This window comes from Prunus dulcis, chromosome 1, assembly GCF_902201215.1.
Source record: "Prunus dulcis chromosome 1, ALMONDv2, whole genome shotgun sequence".
Lineage (NCBI taxonomy): Eukaryota > Viridiplantae > Streptophyta > Magnoliopsida > Rosales > Rosaceae > Prunus > Prunus dulcis.
The window spans coordinates 7,246,491-7,266,335 of record NC_047650.1 but is presented as its reverse complement, the minus strand read 5'-3'; the positions used below and the strand labels follow the sequence as shown (position 1 = coordinate 7,266,335).

General features: G+C 39.4%; 1 protein-coding gene and 1 long non-coding RNA gene across 2 annotated transcripts; both read left to right on the top strand.

The window, feature by feature from the left end:
* Positions 1-3,801: 3,801 nt before the first annotated feature.
* On the top strand, positions 3,802-6,287 carry LOC117635510 ((R)-mandelonitrile lyase 4). The gene is made up of 4 exons (XM_034369817.1): positions 3,802-4,089; positions 4,225-4,884; positions 5,009-5,849; positions 5,979-6,287. The coding sequence occupies exons 1-4, from the start codon at positions 3,984-3,986 to the stop codon at positions 6,094-6,096; spliced, it is 1,725 nt and encodes a 574-aa protein (XP_034225708.1). The 5' UTR covers positions 3,802-3,983; the 3' UTR covers positions 6,097-6,287.
* A 2,424-nt stretch (positions 6,288-8,711) lies between these two features.
* On the top strand, positions 8,712-12,625 carry LOC117615680. Its single transcript, XR_004584045.1, has 3 exons — positions 8,712-8,990; positions 9,730-9,791; positions 12,587-12,625. It is a non-coding gene; the product is annotated as an uncharacterized LOC117615680 (long non-coding RNA).
* The last annotated feature ends 7,220 nt before the right edge of the window (positions 12,626-19,845 follow it).

The following is a 19,845-nucleotide window of genomic DNA, read 5'->3' as shown; positions in this document are numbered from 1 at the left end:
CTTCTCCTTGAGCAGCTGGGCGTGGTCTTGGAGTGCCTTGCCTGCTTCGGCAACCTTGGCCCTGCCGTCGTCGTAGGCTTTTTTCGCCCGCTTGACGCAGAGCCACATGTCCATGGACGCAGAAGCGTGCCCCATTTGGCAAAAAAAAAAAAGGAAAGCAAGAACAAAAGAAAAAGAAAAATTCTTACTGAAGCCGGAAGACGGAAGGCGCGTCCAGCCTGCTCCCGAAGAAGCTTCTTCGGCAGTTCGTCAATCTCCGGCAGCTCCATCTGAGAGCCGAGGATCATGTGGTTGACGAACTGCACCGTCTTCGAGGGGCAGGCAATGGTGACAGCTTTGGTAGGTCCGTCCTCGTCCTCCACCGCAAGATGGCCCTCGGAGCCTCCGACGGATGGCTCCGCTTGGAAGCCGGCGAGGCTTCCAAGTCCACTGTCACCGGCCGCTTCCCGGCAGCTCTGGAGGCGGCGGCATCGGCATCGGACTGCCTCGGCGCAGGGGCATCGGCAGCCGGCCATGCGACGGGCTCAGCGACCAGCTGTCGCAGGCGCTCCGCGAGGGTCACGGGTTGTTTTTTCTTCTTCTTGCCCTCCAGGCCCATCATAAGGCGCCTCCTGGAGGACTCGTTCATCTTCTTGCCCTCGGCAGCCTTCCTTGCGTCCGTCACAGGTCAAAAACAATCGGTCAGACGGCATGCCAAAAACAAACAATACAAAAAAAAAAAAGGGGGATCAAAGTATACTTACTCTCGGCAGGGTTGACGAGGCTGGCTCTGATGAGATTGTTGGTGAAGAGGAAGCACGGATAAACTCGCTCGGCAGCAGGCACCTTCAGCCTCACTCTGTCGAGCTGCCAAATCTCACTCTGTTTAGGGTTCGGCTGCTTGAGTTTACCTGTTGGAAGAGCGAATTAGTAAAAAAATAAAATAAAATATAAACAAGTGGAGACAATAGTCGGACTACCGATCGGTAACTCGGAAACCTACCGGCAATTTGAAACGTCGTGGGTACCGAAAACCGTGGGGGTACTCCCGATGGCGATTCCCAATCATCGGAGAGTAGCACCCGCCGATTCCTCCACGACTACTGGGAAGTCGGCACCGAGCTGATGAAGTGCCCCCGCTCGGAAGCCTTCAGGCAGTTCGCCTGAACCCAGCCACCGTGATCGGCACTCTTGGATTTGGTGATGCTGTACAGGTACGAGAACTGCTCGTAGGAGGGCTCCCCCTCCTCGGCAATCACGAACGCAGCTATCACCCCCATCAAGGCCACCCAAAAGTTGGGATTTTATTGGCCTGGGGCGTACATGATCTGGGCAAGTATCTTCTGCACGGCAGGCTGCAACGGCAACCTGACCCCTTGCAGAAGCACATCGGTGAAGAAGGTGACTTCACCATCCCCTGGGTCGCTGAGGGACTCGGTAGGACCCGGAATCCTCATCTTCACCGAGTCCAGGATGAGGTACTCGGCGCTAATTTTCTCCAGCTCCCGTTCGGCGATCTTGTTGGGCTCCAGGTAATCGACCCCAAACAGAGCCTTCTTGGGTACACCCACCGGTCTCCTAGACCGCTCCCGGTGGATGATCGTCACCCTCGGCCGAGAAGGGCCGGCAACGCCCTCATCACGACCGGAGGTGGAGGCCTCCGACTGATGCTCAAAGGAAACGACGCGGGTACCATCCTTATAGACCGCGGCCAAGGGAAGCGGTTGCCCCGTCATAAGTCCCTTGCCGATGCCGTGGGTGGGAACGGAGTTCACCTCCTCACCGAGTATCTCAACATCGGTGTCCTCTCCACCCTCGGCTTCGAGGCTCGCAGCCCCGCTGGATGTGTCCCAGTCCGATAACAACTCCTCATCGAACGCATTGGGCTCACTGCCGAAGGACGACTCGCTAGCAGACATCTACAAAAAAGGAAAGGAAGGCTAAGGCCGTGTCATAAACTAGACCACCGAAGGCTAAGGCCTACGTCACTACCTATGGCTCACTAAACCACCGAAGGAGAGTCCTACTAACGATCGGCTAAGCCTATGTCGTGAAAGCACGTACAGAAATAAAGAGACTGCCGAACGGTACCTTACCTTGAGTAGTGCGGGAAATCTGACTACTGAATGGATACTTCGAAAATCACCTTGAATGCCGAGAGCTTCCGTGAAAATCGCCTGGATTGCCGTTCACTCTCTTCGGAAATCGCCTACACAGAGCTCTCGCGTCAACTCTCAAATGCAAAGTGAGCTTTACGCCTGGAGCAGCCTCTATTTATAGGGAGATGGCTGCAACGGTACGCCTCGGGAAACCAAACGGCTCATAAATGCGGCCGTCAGGCGTCACTTCGCTAGCCACGTGTCGCCCGGTGGATGGTGATGTGGGCTGCACGCCAGGTACAGAAGACGAAGCGTCTCTACACGCCAGGCGCGGAAAACGAAGCGTCTCTGCCCTCACCTCTCTCAGCATCGACGACCCTTCAGGTCTCAGGGAGTCTCTTCCAAACGAGCTTACCGAACGGTAGGTCATCTACGAACTGCCATAGAGAACTAAATTCCCTTCCGAAGGACCTTCGGAAGAGAACTTGGGGGACTACTGTTTATACCGGAAATAAACGGCCTATGACCACCAAACACGTGGACGGGATCAATATTTTTCACAATGACCCTTCGGCAAGAGCCCTGTCGAAGCTGTACATCTTGACTCTTCTCTTGCAGGACACGTGTCATGCTCACAATCCGCTTCTACAGTCCCACATCGGAAATATGAGTATAGTGCACGCCTCCCAAGGCCTATATAAGAAGACCCCTATCCTCAAAAGGAAGGGAGACAAACCAACGGTACGCTACCGCTTCATCCGTAATCTAATATTTACTAAATCCGTACTTACTTGAGCATCAGAGAGCCTTCGGCCGGTACCACACGGGTACCCCTAGGTCTTACCGAACGTGTCCTTTTGCAGGAGCTTACATCTTCCGAAGGCAAACCACTTTTTCGCATCAACACATTACATGACATTTACTGTGTGTACAGGTGGTGTTAGTAGTTCACTCAAATTATAATAATGCATCCATGTGAAAACAATAGGGACTTTGAAACCACTACCTTCACATCAGGGGAAATTGATTTATCCGTAATTCAGAAGAAGAAAAAAGGAAGGAAAATCCAAATGGAAACTGACAGAACTTGTAAGAAAGAATCTAAAACCAGATATATGTAAATGGACGCATACAAATAAAGATGAACAAGCAAAAATATATTTGTCGACGGGCAAACATTACATGACATTTACTGTGTGTACAGGTGGTGTTAGTAGTTCAAATTATAATAATGCATCCATGTGATAACAATAGGGACTTTGAATACAATCATGCTTTCATAATTCAGACATTAAAAAGCCCTATTTCCGGCCTCCATCCAAGGCTGGCCCTGGACTTGGGCACCGAGGGCGACAACCTAAGGCCCTGAAGGGAGCCCAAATTATTTTATATTTGTATATGTTATATATCATTGTTGAGACTCATATTAAAAGTGATTTTTGGAGAGGGAAGTAAAATCATTTCAAATCTTTAACAATGCAAGGGGATACATTTAAAAGAAATTAACTTAATTTAGAACAACAAATATGCAATTAATCAAACACTTACTTCAAGATTGATGGTTTTTTTTTTTTTTGGTTGTGAATCATACGATGGTTTGCATTTGTTATTTTAGTTGAATTAAACTACTATATTTAACCCAAAAATAAAATATATGTGTATAATTTTATTTTTTTTCTTGTTACACTATGATTATATACAAGGGGAATCATTTTGATTTCTGGCCAAGGGCCACCAAAAGTCAGGGTCGTCCCTGCCTCCATCTTTATTATTGTATCATAATTTTATCATGTCATTGTTGAAATAGTGATTTTTTTAGCTGAACTTTACTTAGCCTTATCCTCTATAAATTCCTTAGAGGATAGCCTCTATGAAAGTGTGAAAGTGTGAAAGAAATTTTAAGAAATGGCGAAATCAACAATGTCCGCTGTAGTGTTGGTGTTGAACCTTTTTGTCCTTCATCTTCAATATTCAGAGGTTCACTCGCTTGTCAATACTTCATCTGAGCATGGTAAGTTACTTCTTCTGAGAAAAGTGTCAGAAACGACCTCATTGAGGCCTACAAGTAGATGCATGTGCTTTACACTATCGTTGCAACCAGTTGTTTATGTATACTTTTAAAAACTCTTCATCTCATATTTTGCAGATTTTAGCTATCTGAAGTTTGTGTACAACGCCGTTGATCTGGAGTTGGAAGGATCATATGACTACATTATAGTTGGTGGAGGAACCTCAGGGTGTCCATTGGCAGCAACCTTATCGGCAAACTACTCGGTGCTCGTTCTAGAAAGAGGCACTATTGCTACAGAATACCCGAACACGTTGACTGTAGATGGGTTTGCATACAATCTGCAGCAACAAGATGATGGAAAGACACCAGTCGAAAGGTTCGTGTCCGAAGATGGTATTGATAATGTAAGAAGCAGGATCCTCGGTGGCACGACCATAATCAATGCTGGCGTTTATGCCAGAGCCAACGAGTCATTCTTTAATGATTCAGGAGTTGAATGGGACTTGGATCTGGTTAATGAGGCATATGAGTGGGTTGAGGACTCTATTGTGTACAAGCCAAGTAATCAATCTTGGCAATCTATTACAGGAACTGCATTCTTGGAGGCTGGTGTTCTTCCGGACAATGGATTTAGTTTGGTTCACCAAGCAGGAACTAGACTCACCGGCTCAACTTTTGACAATAACGGAACCAGACATGCATCTGATGAACTGCTTAATAAAGGAGACCCGGACAACTTGAAAGTTGCGGTTGAAGCAGCAGTGCAGAAGATCATCTTCCTTACCGAAGCATCAGGTATGTTGCCTCTGAGACAGCTGCTCCACTCCAAAGTAAATATTTAATCATTTTAAAACATTGATAGCACGAATACAATCTCATAAATTGTTTGTTCATAGTTATAAGTTATTCTTCAATGCAGGTGTGACAGCTGTAGGAGTCGTATATACTGATTCTAATGGAACGTCTCATCGTGCATTTGTAAGGGGTAAGGGGGAAGTTATATTGAGTGCAGGGGCACTTGGAACCCCTCAACTTCTACTACTTAGTGGTGTTGGCCCGGAGTCTTACCTAACATCTCTGAACATTTCAGTTGTTGCTTCCCATCCTTACGTCGGGCAAAATTTAAATGACAACCCTCGTAATTTCATTAACATTTTGCCCCCAAATCCTATAGAAGCCTCAACTGTAACCGTTGTAGGCATTAAAAGCGATTTCTACCAATGTTCTCTATCGAGCTTGCCATTTGATACTCCACCTTTTAGTCTTTTCCCTACCACATCTTATCCCCTGCCAAATCAGACTTTCGCTCACATTGTTAGCAAAGTTCCTGGACCTTTATCTGCTGGTTATCTCACTCTGCAATCATCCTCTAATGTCAGCGTCGCACCAAATGTCAAATTCAACTACTATTCAGATCCGGTAGATCTTACTCATTGTGTTCGTGGCATGAAGAATATTGGTGTTTTCTTAAGTACAGACGCATTAAAACCATATAAAGTTGAAGATTTGCCAGGTATAGACGGTTTTAATATATTGGGAACACCGTTGCCAGAGAACCAAACAGATGATGCAGCTTTCGAAAAATTTTGCCGAGACACAGTAGCCTCATATTGGCATTACCATGGTGGAGCCATTGTTGGAAAAGTGATTGATGGTAATTTTCGTGTTATGGGGATCAATGCATTACGCGTTGTTGATGGCTCTACATTCCCTTCCACACCGGCAAGCCACCCCCAAGGCTTTTACCTGATGTTAGGCAGGTATATATGTGATACACACTTACTTGCAACCACTATAAATTCTGAATATTATTATTAGTTTGAATAGCTTTTTTGTAATGAACTCTATGCCATATTGCACATTCCTTTAAATTTTTGTTCCTTGGACAGGTATGTGGGCACTAAAATTGTGCAAGAGAGATCAGCTTCAGGGGAGGCTATTCAGACTTCAACATTCAAACCGAAACTTATGGATTCCCGGAAGTCAGCATTATCCTTTGCTTTTTAAACTTAGTTAATAAACCCGCGAATTAATTAAGGCTCAAGTGGGATTAGGGTTTCGCTGGCAAAGGGGAGTAGGCGTTTTTCTATTCCCCGTGGCTAAGTGTTCCTCTTTATTTCTATTTAATAAATTCCCCTTGTAATGCTGAGATCATCTATAAACAAATAAAAGGAGAGCCTTGTGCTTTCTATTTACTATCCCTTGATTTTTTTTTTTTCTTTTTCCAGTAGCAATTAACCTATACAACCCTGCTCTAAATGCGCCCAGTCTTAGGCTTATGAACAATACGATACAAAAACAAACTACTTTACAGCTACTCTCACGGACAAGAGGCACAGAGGGTTTTCCTCCTGTCAGCATCAATTCCATGGACGCGACGAAGTATTCCCGAGATTTCAACTTCAAAATCAATTTAAAATAGATGTTTTATGATATAACTGGGAAATACAAATATTTAAATCGTTCACTCATATTATGATACGTGAGCTATTATACTGCACTAATTTAAACAAAAATCTCAATTAAAATAACCAGTTGAATAATACTTCCACACTAAAATAGAGTCATAACTTAATTCTGAATTATTTTTTTATTATACTTGTCAGTCCACGTTGAATGATAAAAGACGGAAAATTGTATTGAAATTTGGTATTTAAAGCAACTTTTACATTCAATGTGTCCAAAGGAAAAGTAAATTTGGAGACGTAAAGCAACTTTTACATCCCTTGTGCATGTGCATGCTTTTGTTTCTTTCTTCTTCTATAAATCACACACCGTCCTTCATGGGATTGGGATATTACTAATCCATGTGTTAGAATATAATATTGAAAAATGTTATTCTTGTAGTTAAGTGAAGATGTGAATGTGACTGAACAAGATTGATGTTTGATGTGATTGCCACCAGATCTGACACGTGCATGCATGCATGCATGTGTTTCGTTCAATATGTTTTCTGTGGTGAGATTGGTCACTTTCCATGCAAGTCTTGATTGAGTGAAAAGAACAAAATGCTTTCTGACTTGTACGATACAACCAATTCGATTACTGTAGAAAATCTTGATAAGATCCAAGGACAACGCATGTCCAGACACAACTTTCATTGATTTTCTTTCATGATAGCTCTGAAAATCTTCTTCATGTCCAATTCCAAGATCCATAATAGGAAAATCAAGTAGTTAGTGGTCAAAGTTTATTTGATATATATATACAGAGGGATATTGCTTCCATCACTCTTCTAATATTCATGTACTGTGTCACTTTTTCTGGAGAAATTTTTGTACTTGATTTTAATCTCTATTTGCATGTGCTGAACTTATTAGCAACATGCAAGCAGTAACGTGTGTTAGATGGCCCAAAGAAAACAGTTCGTATTCTTATTTTTCTAAATACAGAATCATGAATTTTTCGGCGAATGGACTAGCTATAATTTCTAACTAAAATAAAAGTATACATTAAATTATATAAATCATGCTAATTATTTATAGTTTTATTGACTAATTTTCAATAAGATTTAACATAAAACAAATACATATTAAATACAACAATAAAAAATACATATTATCAAAATGAATATATGTTCAACAACATAGTTAAAAATATACTACTGAAGTTGCGCCTTATGAACCTTGAGATAATTGAAATATTTTATTATTCCATATAAATCGATTTTGGTAGCCCAAAATACAAACTAGGATACTAGATACTTCCTTATATTTAGGTCATATTTGAATACTTTATTATATGGAATCTAAAGCCATGCCAATTCCACGTAAATTGTTATCATTTCTCACTCTCAATCCACTATCTATAAGAATTAAGAAATACAAATTGTAAAAAGTATGGAATTAAATTAAGACTTTATTACATTAGAATACTTTATTCATATATAGAATTCAACTAGACATTATAAAAAAAGGGTAATGCTAGGGAGACCATCTAGTTGTACCATATTTGTGTACCAACTGATGTGGCTAATGAGTTGGCTATGCCACATAATTAAATGACCTTTTATTTTATTTATTTTTTTTCTCTTCACTTTACAGAAACCTAAGTGGTGTAGGAAAAATTAAAGCTCATTTAATATGGTACAAATTAAAAATTAAAAAATTATAGCTAACTCATCAGCCACATCAGTTGGTACACAAATATGGTACAATTAGATGGTCTCCCTAGCATTACCCATAAAAAAAAGGCCAACAAGACCACAAAGTAGATGAGGGCCCAGCCACAAGTGGGGTGTGAGAATGGCATGGGTTACTGTTAGGTTTAATTTTTTCTTTTTTCAAGCTACTGATTTCTTTTTCTTTTTTAAAGCTACGTGGGCTACAGCCCAACGTAACCCTAGTTTTGATGAAAATCAAGAAATGGCGTGGCTAAATATTGGGCGTCAGATCCTTGACTGGTAATCTGATCGTGCGACTATCCTTGGGCCAGGTAAGGGACACGTGTCATGTTGAGTGTTGACCACTTGAGCCAGCTCAGCATAAGTGTCGCTGGAATAGGCTTGAAAGGACAGGTGTTGATCTCTTCTTTCCCCATGTGTGAGTTGGTGATTCGAAAGAGAAAAAAACAAGTTTCTGGAGTTTCTCTTCACGAGTTTCAGCCACTTCCTGACGCAAGGTCAGAGTCGTTTCGAATAGGACAAATATACACCAATCCTTTGAAGGATGAGGTTCCGGCTCAGCTCCTACTTCACGACTCTCTTTCCAGAAACCCTTTCTCTCCCTCGTTTCTCCTTCAAAGTTCTCAGTTCAGCTCCTACAACATCCATACGTGGTGCTGGAATTCTAGTACAGTGTACACTGATTTAAGTGAGATTGTGTTGAAGTGGAAGAATCTACCTTGGGTTGGGTTGAACCTATAGAGAACTAAGAGTAATTTTGGGTTGAAGTGGAAGTTGGGTAAGTTTCTACTTTCAAGTTTGTGGCCTTGGTAGTTGGGTGTGTTGGATAATTCTGAGTTTGAAGAGGATAATGGTCATTTTATCTTGAATTTGGGACTGTTTTGGTGTTTAAAGCTTATTAGAACTGAATGTCAAAGAATGAGATCTGCATTTATGCAGAAATCTGAGTATGTGTTCTGTTCCGGACAAAATGGCCTAGTTCGTATTTATGTTTTAAACTGGGGTTTTGATGTGTGAAAAATAGACATTTCGATGAGTATTTCAAAACTGATTTCATTCAAATTGGAGTTAAATTAGATTTTTGACAAATTTTCGAAGTTGGAATTATTCTGCAGAAAACAGAAAACTCTGCAGCCTAGTCTGTTTTGGATTTCTGTCTTTGACTTGCTTCCTTAACTCGGAATTCAATGAAATTTTAGTATGTTGAAGTTTTGTATGTCTACATATGATCTGGAAATTTTCACACCGTTTTGAATCAAAATGGATTTTTAATGATTTTCCAAAGGCAAAGTGTTCCTGCCTAAATTGTTTAACAAAACTGAAGTTTCTGTTTTTAATTGAAGTCTTTAATTTCTTTAATAAGTCCAGAGCAGAACCACATGTTCAGAGACTCCTAAGAGCTGGGATTGTCCTAAGAAGTGGATATTTTGGTTTAACTAACCCAAGAAGTGAAAGTGGGTTGTAAATCAAAGTGATAATGTGAGTTGGAATTTGATGGTGATCCTTGTTGTTTATAGGGATTTCCGACTCTCCTGGAGCTCAACTGTGGTGTTTGGTTTTACGGTTGTGTAGACACCAGGTAGGGGTTCTTCACGCCTTGGTTAGAGGTTTTCCTGTGTTTATGCATGTAAATATTGATTCGTGAGAACTCTACATAGTTTTTGGTTGCTAGTATGCATGTTAGGGAAATGGATTTGATTTTTCTAGCATGCCTTTGTGATAATTGATACTTAATTTGTGACCTGCTATGTTGCACCAATACGGATACTGGTACGTTTATACAATACAATATGATATTTTGATACGGAAAATTTCCAAAAAGTAGGATACCAGCACCGATACGGCGATTAAAATAATATAAATATAAATGGGGTTATTCATTTTATTAGTCCCTGAACGTAGACTCGATTTGCATTTGAGTCCCTCAATTTTCAAAATCGTTTCCGTGGTCCTTCAAATTTAGTTTCATTATGCTGTCAATTTTGTTAACTTTTTCTGTTAAATGCAGGGGTAAATGGTATTTTTGTATTATTTTTAATTTCCAATTTCTGAATATTCCTTTTAGCCAATAAAATTAAAAAATCTTTTTCCCATCAGCAGTCAAACTAAAAATCTAAAATTAGTTCTTATTCCTAAAAAAAAAAAAATTTAATAAAATAATTAATTTTAAAAAATATTTTAATCAACTTAAATTTTAAAAAAAATTACCATTTTCCTCCTACATTTAACCAAAAAGTTAACAAAATTGACGACAGGACTATTTTTCCAAACAAAATTGAAGTTGAAGGACCACGGGAAAGATTTTGAAAATTGAGGACTCAAATGCAAATCGGGGTTCTGGGACTAATAAAACGAATAACTCATATAAATATTATAAATATATAAATTTATTGGATGTCGAAACGGTTTTCGATTTGTCTAATTTTTTGCAAGGATAATAACATTTTTGACATGTTTATGTATTTAGAATGGGATCGGACCAATTACTGCCCCAAGTTGATCTCATTCCTAGTTTTGATGGTATTTAATTACGGATGTTAATATAGAACCCACATAAATTTTTATTCCTTATGTGTATGTAAACACATGAAGTAAGGAATTGGTTGCAACACCAATGAGTTAGCAAACACATAAAAAGAAGGAATTGAAATTATTCTGATAACCATTCCTGATAAGTAAATATATTCCTTTTGTTTACCTTTTAAGATGTTGGGTCTCTTCATTCATTGGCAACTAATTTTGGGTTGAATGTTCACATTCTAATACGGATTAGAGTAGAGTATCCATGTGGTGAGTTCAACAATTCACATGCTCTCATGTCATTCAATATATGTTCGAGTTTTAAAATTGATAATTGACGTCACACATGAGGAGGCATATTGAAAGTGTGATCCCATATTGAGGAATTAAAGTATTGCATAATAATTTAAAACATCTCATGTAATAATCCAAAACAAAATATCCAAAAATTAGTATTAATTTATTCTAGGAGAAAGACGATTTTGCCCTCGCATTATTTAATAAGGAAAAAGTTGAATTTTTGACTGAGAAGGAATTTGGCAATTCCGCTTACGCCGTTGCGTACAGCACGACGAAACGAGTCCGTAGACACGGAGTGGACTCGAATCGGAGTTGTAACGAAGAAAATACGGTCAAAATACCGTGAAGGGCAAAACGGTAATTTGGAAAAAGTCATATTTTTATCCCTCTTTCTCTCTATCTCCTCAGTTCTCTCTCCTCTCTCTCTCCTCCCTCCCGTCGCACCAGCAGCCCCCTCCCCTTCCTGCCGCCGCAGCCACCACCACAGGCTGTCCTGATCGTCGATGTGGGTACCAACGGAACCGCCGCAGACCCGCCGTTCTTTCCCGACCCGTCGCCGCCCTTGGGCGGCCCGGAACTGGCCGGAAAATCGAGTTTTTCGACGGGTTTTCACCCGAACTTTATACCCTTCGTTCTCCTTCGTTTCTCAACCAAATCGTTCGAGTAAGGTATGAATTCTCACCTATTTTTCATGCTCTAGCTGATGGTTGGATGGGTTTTGATCGATTTTAGCTGTAGAACACTCGATTTTCGAATTGAAAATTGGCCGAACTTCGGCCTCCGTGATCGGCAGTTTTCGACAACTTTTTGGGGTATGTCCAAGAACAAAAGTGACTCCAAATGGGGTGTTTTACCTAGGGTAGAAGTTTGGAGCCTTGGTTTTGAGTTTTTCCGGCGAGCCGTTATCGCTTTGGACACCCAAACTGCCGGTGCATGTGGCAGCGCGTGGGTGAGGGTAGTGAAGTGACTCTGTGTAGTTTTACGATCCTTGTGTCGTCACGAGCGCATAGGACTTCGCAGATCTCAATTTGGAGTCCGTTTGAGCCCCGAACGGATTTTCCATATTGCGCGATTTCTGGGTGCAGTATCGTCGAGCCGTTGGATCGCACTCAACTTTGGGTATGTCGTTCTACATGATTTCAGGATCGTGTTGGATTCAACGGATCGCGAATCGGAGTCCCGGATACTCCGAAATCGTGAACCCTGGGGCTAGGGTTTGGATTTTAATTGATAACGCGATTTTGACTAATCCGACCGTCCGTTTCGGACAAAACTCGCAGGACATGGGTCTTTCTCTGTGAGGAACCTCTAGAGAATCCCAGATTGGCCATCGGAGATCGTGCACCCCACGAGGTTCCAGATCGACCGGTCTGGCAGTTCATCGCTTAGTAAAGCTTCGGGTCTTTTAAGGCCGTTCTAATTGTCTGAAAAGTTAAAGTGGGCATAGGATTGACCTGAAAATGAGTGCACGCATTTCTAGGAGCCGGGGGTCAGGGTTTTAATTTAATTCTTTTGTTGAGCAGTTTTATTAATTTATTATTCATGGTTAATCAGGCACCAGAGGCCCGACTGAGCCACAGGAGGGACCTTCAAAAGGTCCAGCTGGCTCGGACCAGCAGTGAGTGGACTTTTCTTTTCTAAACGATTTTTATAATTAAATTTCATATTTGATCTTGAATAAGTATTATTGCATGTTTTCCGAGCATGAATTGTATCGTAAAATATCTTTATTTCTATACTGCTTAGTGGAACATGCGAAAGTTATATAGACAGCAGACTTTGAGATTTATGATACAGAAATAGTAGCTTAGCTCAGTTTTATCAAACTACAGTTAATTACCAGACGGTTCTAAAAATAGTTTATTTTAAACCACCATGTACCCAGTTATGGTGATTACCCTCAGTTGGACAGTTGGACTGATGTCTACGGACGTCCAGTCTATTTACAGTTCTGTTAGTGCACTTGACATTGCCTCACGAGTTTCGGGGACGCTCGGACTGTGAGTGCCAGGATTTGCGGCTCGGCAGACTTGGTGTCCCGAGACCTGCCGGGATTTGTGGCTAGGCTGACTTCGTGTCCCTGAGACTTGCCAGGATTGCGGATTAGGCTGACTACGGTCCCCTGAATCCTGCCAGAGCGGCTCGAGTCGACTTAGTGTCATCGAGACCTGCCGGCGGATCAGGCTGACTATAGTCCCCTGAATCCTGCCAGTTTATGTCTCGGATAGACTGTGTGTCGCCGAGACCTGCCAAGGAGTTGACAGATTTGCAGGGGTACATCTAGGTGGTAGTTTTAAAAAAAGTTTCAGTGCTTTTATGTAATTAGTGCTTTCAGTCATTTTATATACCAGTTTTCTCGATATCCGTGCATGTTTTATATCTGCATCGTTACGTATACATATTTATGTTTATATAGATGCCTTGTATTTGAGTACAGTTGACTTTCAGATTTACATACCTATTTATTCTTTAACGGGGGTTACTATGTTATAAATTGTTTTGAGAACGTTATTTTCTCCACTCACACTTTCAAATTGTTTTTCTCCCCCAGGCCATGGAAGTGCAAAAGAATCCACCACGGGCCACTCCTAGCTCCCGCACCACCCACCAAAAGTAGGATGTTGTTGTAAATTACTTAAAGTCTTGTAAATATTTGGTACTGCTATGATATCTGGTTGGTTTGGAAACCAAAACTGGTGATTGGTTATTTGAGTTATTCTGGCAGTTGGTGTAAGTTATTTGTTTGTTTAACAGGTGGAAATTTTTGGGATTGGACAAATTACAGGGGAGACTCTGCCGAATTTTCGGCATGAGTCTAAGGAAAGTTTTATTCGTAGTTGTAACAGGAAGGGTAAAAAGGTCATTTGTGCCCGACATACGCCAGGTGTCGGACACGCACAGAGTCCGGCCCGAATTCCAAAGTGGAATTAGGATCGGGTCTTGTCATCTCAGGCCTCTCCTCATTGCATTGCCAAGTAATTTTTTTGTTATATTATCACATTTACTGGATCACTGAAAGTTTGCTTATTAGTAATGCATGTTAGTCCAAGCCCTTCTATGTGCAACTCTAAAGCCGCAGTTATTGTAGCATCACCAAGCGCACCAGGAAGACCCTACATAACCCAAAAGAAAATACAAAATGATTAAGAAAGAAGGAAAACTTGATTGAACAATTTCTTTTGGAAGGCATATTATAAACACACAAATTTTGTGACAAATGAGACAAAAACATGTGTACAAAATAATATTTATATTGACTGAATTTAGGATTACAATCTTTGTGGATATTCTTTACAAAAGAAAAATCCTTTAATTCGATCTCCCATATATAGGAATTTGAGATTTGTTATTGAGGGCTATTAAAAATCCTTTGATTCGATCTCCCATATAGGAATTTGAGATTTGGTATTGAGGGCCATCATGGCTTGATCTCGAGCACGTCAAGATCACAAGTAGTGTCATGTGGTGGATACTCTTTGACCTTAGCGTTGAAAGAAACGTATTTGTTGTGCTTGATGATTCCACGGGCTTGATGAATTATTTGGTTAGAGATCTTTCTAGTTTTTCAAAGTGTTTGTAAGCAAAGTATTGGGTCTTGGTTTGGAATCACCAATCTGAATCCCTTGATTTGTGAGATTGAATTATGATTTAATTTAATTTCAGTAAATTGATTTAATTTAGCTCTTAATCAAATTCAAAATCTTTGATTTTAGGAAATTAACTCATGTTTAGGAAAATGACCAATTAAGGATAATTTATTCCTTTTTTGGTTGTAATTTCTTATGTATTGCGGTGTGATTTTGAAATGAGTTTTTTTTGTCAAATGATGGAAGAAATTTATTATAACCGAATTGGAATTTTTACATCAGCAGCAAGAGTGTCAAACACCCACTCAAGCCAAAGTTGATCCCATTTAAACTTCCCATCCATACGAGATTCATGTGCTGCTACCATATGAGCAGCTGCAGTGCATCTACGATTCACAAAAGTAAAAGATACATGGTTACAAACAAATGTCCACCTCGTCGCCTCTCCATTGTTTCGTATCCGGGTCAATCAGGTCCTTCACATATATCGGCATGTCAACATGGTGTGAGATGGTTCTGAAAGTATATGGGACTGGTAACCATGGATCCTCTTTCACTCGAATGCTGTCACCATTTCCTACCCTCCATCTTAACCCCGCAACTAGAACACTGTGGCCTTGCAGAATACCCTTCCAACCCCAGGATGACCCACAAGCTGTTCCAGCTTGATGGGGATCGGGATCCAGACATAGGTCACCAACCACATACACGAGCACCGAAATCTAGGGCTAGTGCAAACTCACATATATCGTAGCAAATTCATGTCACAAATAAACTATTTTATTAATCATCAACATATACTCCCTAACAACTATTACATTAGCCTTATTTATATGCTTTACAAGACTTGGGCACCAAGGCTACTTGGTCCAAAAGTGAACTAATTAATTATAAAATCACACATAAATAATAAAAGATATCCTAAAACTACCTAAATAAGAAAATAACAATATATCATGAAATAACTAATTAAATGGTAAATATCTATCTTGATCCACCCCTATGCTCCTGCATCACAGCTGATAGAAAGCTTCCTCCTATGTAGTACTTATCGTGAAGAAACCATGCCAAGAGCTAATCGATGTGGAGAACTAATCGCCATACAATCTTAGCTAGCATAGCAAGATTAAAACAGATGAAATCGCAAAAGGTTTTATGTTGCGTCATCTTTTGCCATGCCACTCGATGGATTCCTTTGGTATCCTTCAGTCCGTTCCACCAGAAGTTTGTAATCTCCCGCTCTATTTCCTTGCATAGGCCAATGGGAGTTTGAAACATGACATGGTGTAGGTAGGTATAGCCATGGCAACAGCTTTAATAAGCACTTCCTTCCCGGCTACAGATAAATATTGCTCCGCCCATCCTTGCAACCTTCGGGAAATCTTTACTCGTACACTCTCAAATACTTTTTTCTTTGACTGCCCAAAATCAGCATTGATACCTAGGTATTTTCCAAATTCCTCCTTCCGTTTTATTTGTAAGATTATTTCCAGTTTTCTGCGTCATTGTTTTGGACAATTGTTTAATATCAAAGATTCTTTTCTCTCTGTTTATTTTTTTTCTTTTTTTCTTTTTTGTCTCCTTAACAAAGGGTTTAACTTAGTTTGTCAGCTTGTGCACATATATTTTCTGATGATTAAACAGGAACTTAGCCCATTACTTGGGGAAAGAGCAATGGGAGTGGAAGAAATATGAACAATTAAATTAATAAAGGTGTCAGAGGACCTTAAACCTAATTTAAATTAATAAACCTCTCCAGTTAATAATTCTATTCAATGGCCAGGCTTTTCCATCATCTAATGTAAACGCCAAAAGAATGGAGGGCAAACTTTCACATCATAAACTATACTTAAGCCAGAAAATCCAACAAGTACACGTTAGACTTAATCAAAGATATATTATAATTTATATACATAACAAAATCAAACGAAAATAGACTTTTTCTTGATAACAGGATAAAAGGGACACATTTTTAATTCATATGAACTAAACATCTCGAAAAATTCAATCCTCTCGAAATGCTCACTCCACCAGCACCATCTTTACCAAAGTACCCAACAAAAACATATGGGACGTCAACTGAGGAACATCTGAGGAACATCACATTTAAGTGTTGGATTTGGCAAAAATGTTAAGCTCAATAGTTACTTCACTCACTATGGAGGAGGAGCATTTCTCTAAAAATACATTTTGCTAAATACACCAACTAATATTCCCAAAATTATATAGAAAACCCTAAACCTCTTTCAGTCCCGTTGCCGACAATCTCTCCTAATAGGTATTCTGTAAAACTCAAAAAATGAGCTAAGACCCCTCTATAAGTCTTCAAATAGGCCTTAATATGCTCTAGCCTAAATTGCCAAAAGTTGGTACAATAAGATAGTCTGACAGTTCACGAAAGCATATTGCTTCTTGAGATGTGGTAAATCGCCAAAATCCATAAATTGCTTGACAGTCCTACTGTCGAAGGCCGCGCAGGGTTACTACTTGGAGTTTTATATTTTTCAATGTAAATATGTTTTCTTATTTATCATTTTTTATTCCCTTTGTGGAGATTATTTTGTTTCAGTACGAGTACAGGTACAGGTTTATGTCATTTGCTTGTTTTATCATCTACTGTGCATTTGGCAGTTTCTAACAAAGTTTTTACAATCAGATTATTTTAGACGCTCTTGTTTTGTTTCCAGGGTTTAATTGAGGCAATTTATTTAGCATACGACATAGTTAGATGTAGGTTGACAGTTGGTGTGTGCAGATTTTGATGCTTTTTCTCTTTTGATCTTGTTTTGTTTATTTGTTCCCCCTGACTGGATTCCAGGATGGCGTCTTTTAATAACATTGCGCTATTGTTTCTTGATATTCACATTTGACTTATGGACGAATCCCATATGTATTATCTTAATGTTTATTTCGTTTTGAATAAATATTTTCTCCAACCAAAAAAAAATAAAATTGGTATATGAACGTATACAACGTGTCAAAGAGTATGTACATTTTAGTTTTACATACTACAAGTAAGGGGATTCGAACTCAGGTACAAAATGGGGAGCACATCTGCTCTAATAAACTTGACTAAGCCATCAGGGGCGGCCCTAAGGTGGTGCAAGTGGCGCCACCGCACAAGTCCCTCGATTTTTGAGGGCCACTGTAAAAAAAATTCTTTACGTTATATATATATCAGTCCTGATCTCTTGGACTACATGGGTCCAAGAGATTTGTGGTCACTCACTGTTGGATGTAAATTCAACGGTTCACTCACTCTTGCACTCATTTTAAGAAACTTTTTTGAATCATTGGATTAATATCCAACGGTGGGTGACCACAATCTCTTGGACTCCTGTGTTCCAAGAAATCGAGACAGATATATATATATATATATATATTAATATTATAGGAATTGTATATATACTTTAGCGTGATACATGTTGGCACAAAAGCGTGTGTGGTGGAATTGGTTTTCCAATGCAGATCCCTTAATTGAAGGCTTGAGTTTGAGTTTCATTGAAGGCATTCTATTTGTGTTTTTTATTATTTTTGTATTATAACAACAAACTTTAAATAACTATATATCAATCTCTTTTGTTCTAGTATCAAAGTACTTTCTTCCACACAAAAAACTTCATGGCTTCTTCTTTCTCTTAAACTCTGATTTTCTAGTAAGTAATCATCATCATTCATCAATCTCTTTTGTTCTTTTTTCAATCCTTTGACTATTTTTGTTATTTTTTCAATTTCAGGAATTTCAAAACCAAAATCATGTAGTCATATTCATTCAAATGCAGGTATGTATCTAAATTTCAATCTATATATTACATGAATTATTTTATTAAATTATTATCATGTTGATGATTGGTTATATAAGAAAATATAGTTTTTAAAAATATTTATCTATTTCTTATTGGGGTTATCTTTCAAGTTATAGGGTTTTGGAATTTTTCTTTGTAATCTAAACATGCCACCTACTAGAAATTACGTTTCTAGATATACAAAACTACTTAGAAAAAGAAAAATCGAGGAATTGACTCAATTTCAAAGAGGAGCTCTAGATAGATTCATTGTTAAAGAATCACATGCTACAATTGATGAAAATATTTTCCAATGAACAACAAGAAGGTGATGTTGAGGAATTGCAAGATACTAAAAAATAATATGGATGAATGTGTGGATAATGTTGAGCATAATGAGAATGATGACAATGAAAATATTGTTTTATGACATTAAGGAATGACAATTTTTATTTTATTTTATAGTATTTTCGTATTAGATTATGTGAGGCCCTAAGTTTGGCACAAGGTCCTCAAAATGTTACCATAAAATAGGATTAAGTGGTCCATTTGTTTCTTGGTTATGAATTTCTTTGTGACCTTATAAATTCGTATTTTTTGTTAGCCCAAAAAAAGGTGTTCATACCCCATGAGGCGTATGAAAACAGACCTCCGAAACATTAAACATATGTGGAAGCAATATTGTTTTCATTTCTACTGTTGTGTGTCTGTCTCTCTAGTATTGTTTTTATTGAGAGTAGTCCCAAAAACGTAACCTCAACTCAAGCATCTCACTCACGAGTAATTTTGTATGTTGTTGGGACCACGTGGTTGGTATACCATGCAATACGCATGAAACATGTGAATTTATTATGATATCTTGGAGATTTAGCTCAAAATAATAAAGACTGATTTGAATTCAAAATGAAGTTTTTTTTTCTTTATTTTATTTTTTGTTGCTATTGAGGGTAATTTAAGATACTTCTAACAATGGAAAATGTGGGTTACGCCCCTCTTGCACTTAAGTTCGAACTCTGTGTCTGTGCAAATTAGATCAATTTAGAGCCTTTTTTACTTTGAGGGGGGAGGAAGCCATTGTTCTTCCCCCCTCTCCCCTCCTCTCTTCCTCTCTTCCTCCTTTCACCTCTTCCTTCATTTTCAGAGACAAAGGGTTGTCCCTATTTGTCTTAGTTTTGTTATGATTTTCATCCAATCATTAAAGGCGGCTGCGGCTCAACGTCGGATCTTCACCTGCATTTCGGCGTCGGATCTCCACCACCATCTTTTTTGCAATTTCTTTATGTTTGGTATAAGTTGCAGAGACTCTTTGGGTTCTCTGTGTAGTTTTCACCTCTCCTTTTGTGAGAGTTTTTCATCTCTCCTTTGTGAGAGCTTTTCATCTCTCCTTTGTGAGAGTTTTATTTGTATTGTTATGGCTTGGTTTTTTTCAAGCTTTATCTCT

Bases quoted from the DNA above. Each gene is read 5' to 3' on its own strand.
- LOC117635510 (XM_034369817.1), top strand. From the start codon at position 3,984: ATGGCGAAATCAACAATGTCCGCTGTAGTGTTGGTGTTGAACCTTTTT. The intron at 4,090-4,224 runs GTAAGTTACTTC...CATATTTTGCAG, and splicing joins CAATACTTCATCTGAGCATG to ATTTTAGCTATCTGAAGTTT. The intron at 4,885-5,008 runs GTATGTTGCCTC...TCTTCAATGCAG, and splicing joins CTTCCTTACCGAAGCATCAG to GTGTGACAGCTGTAGGAGTC.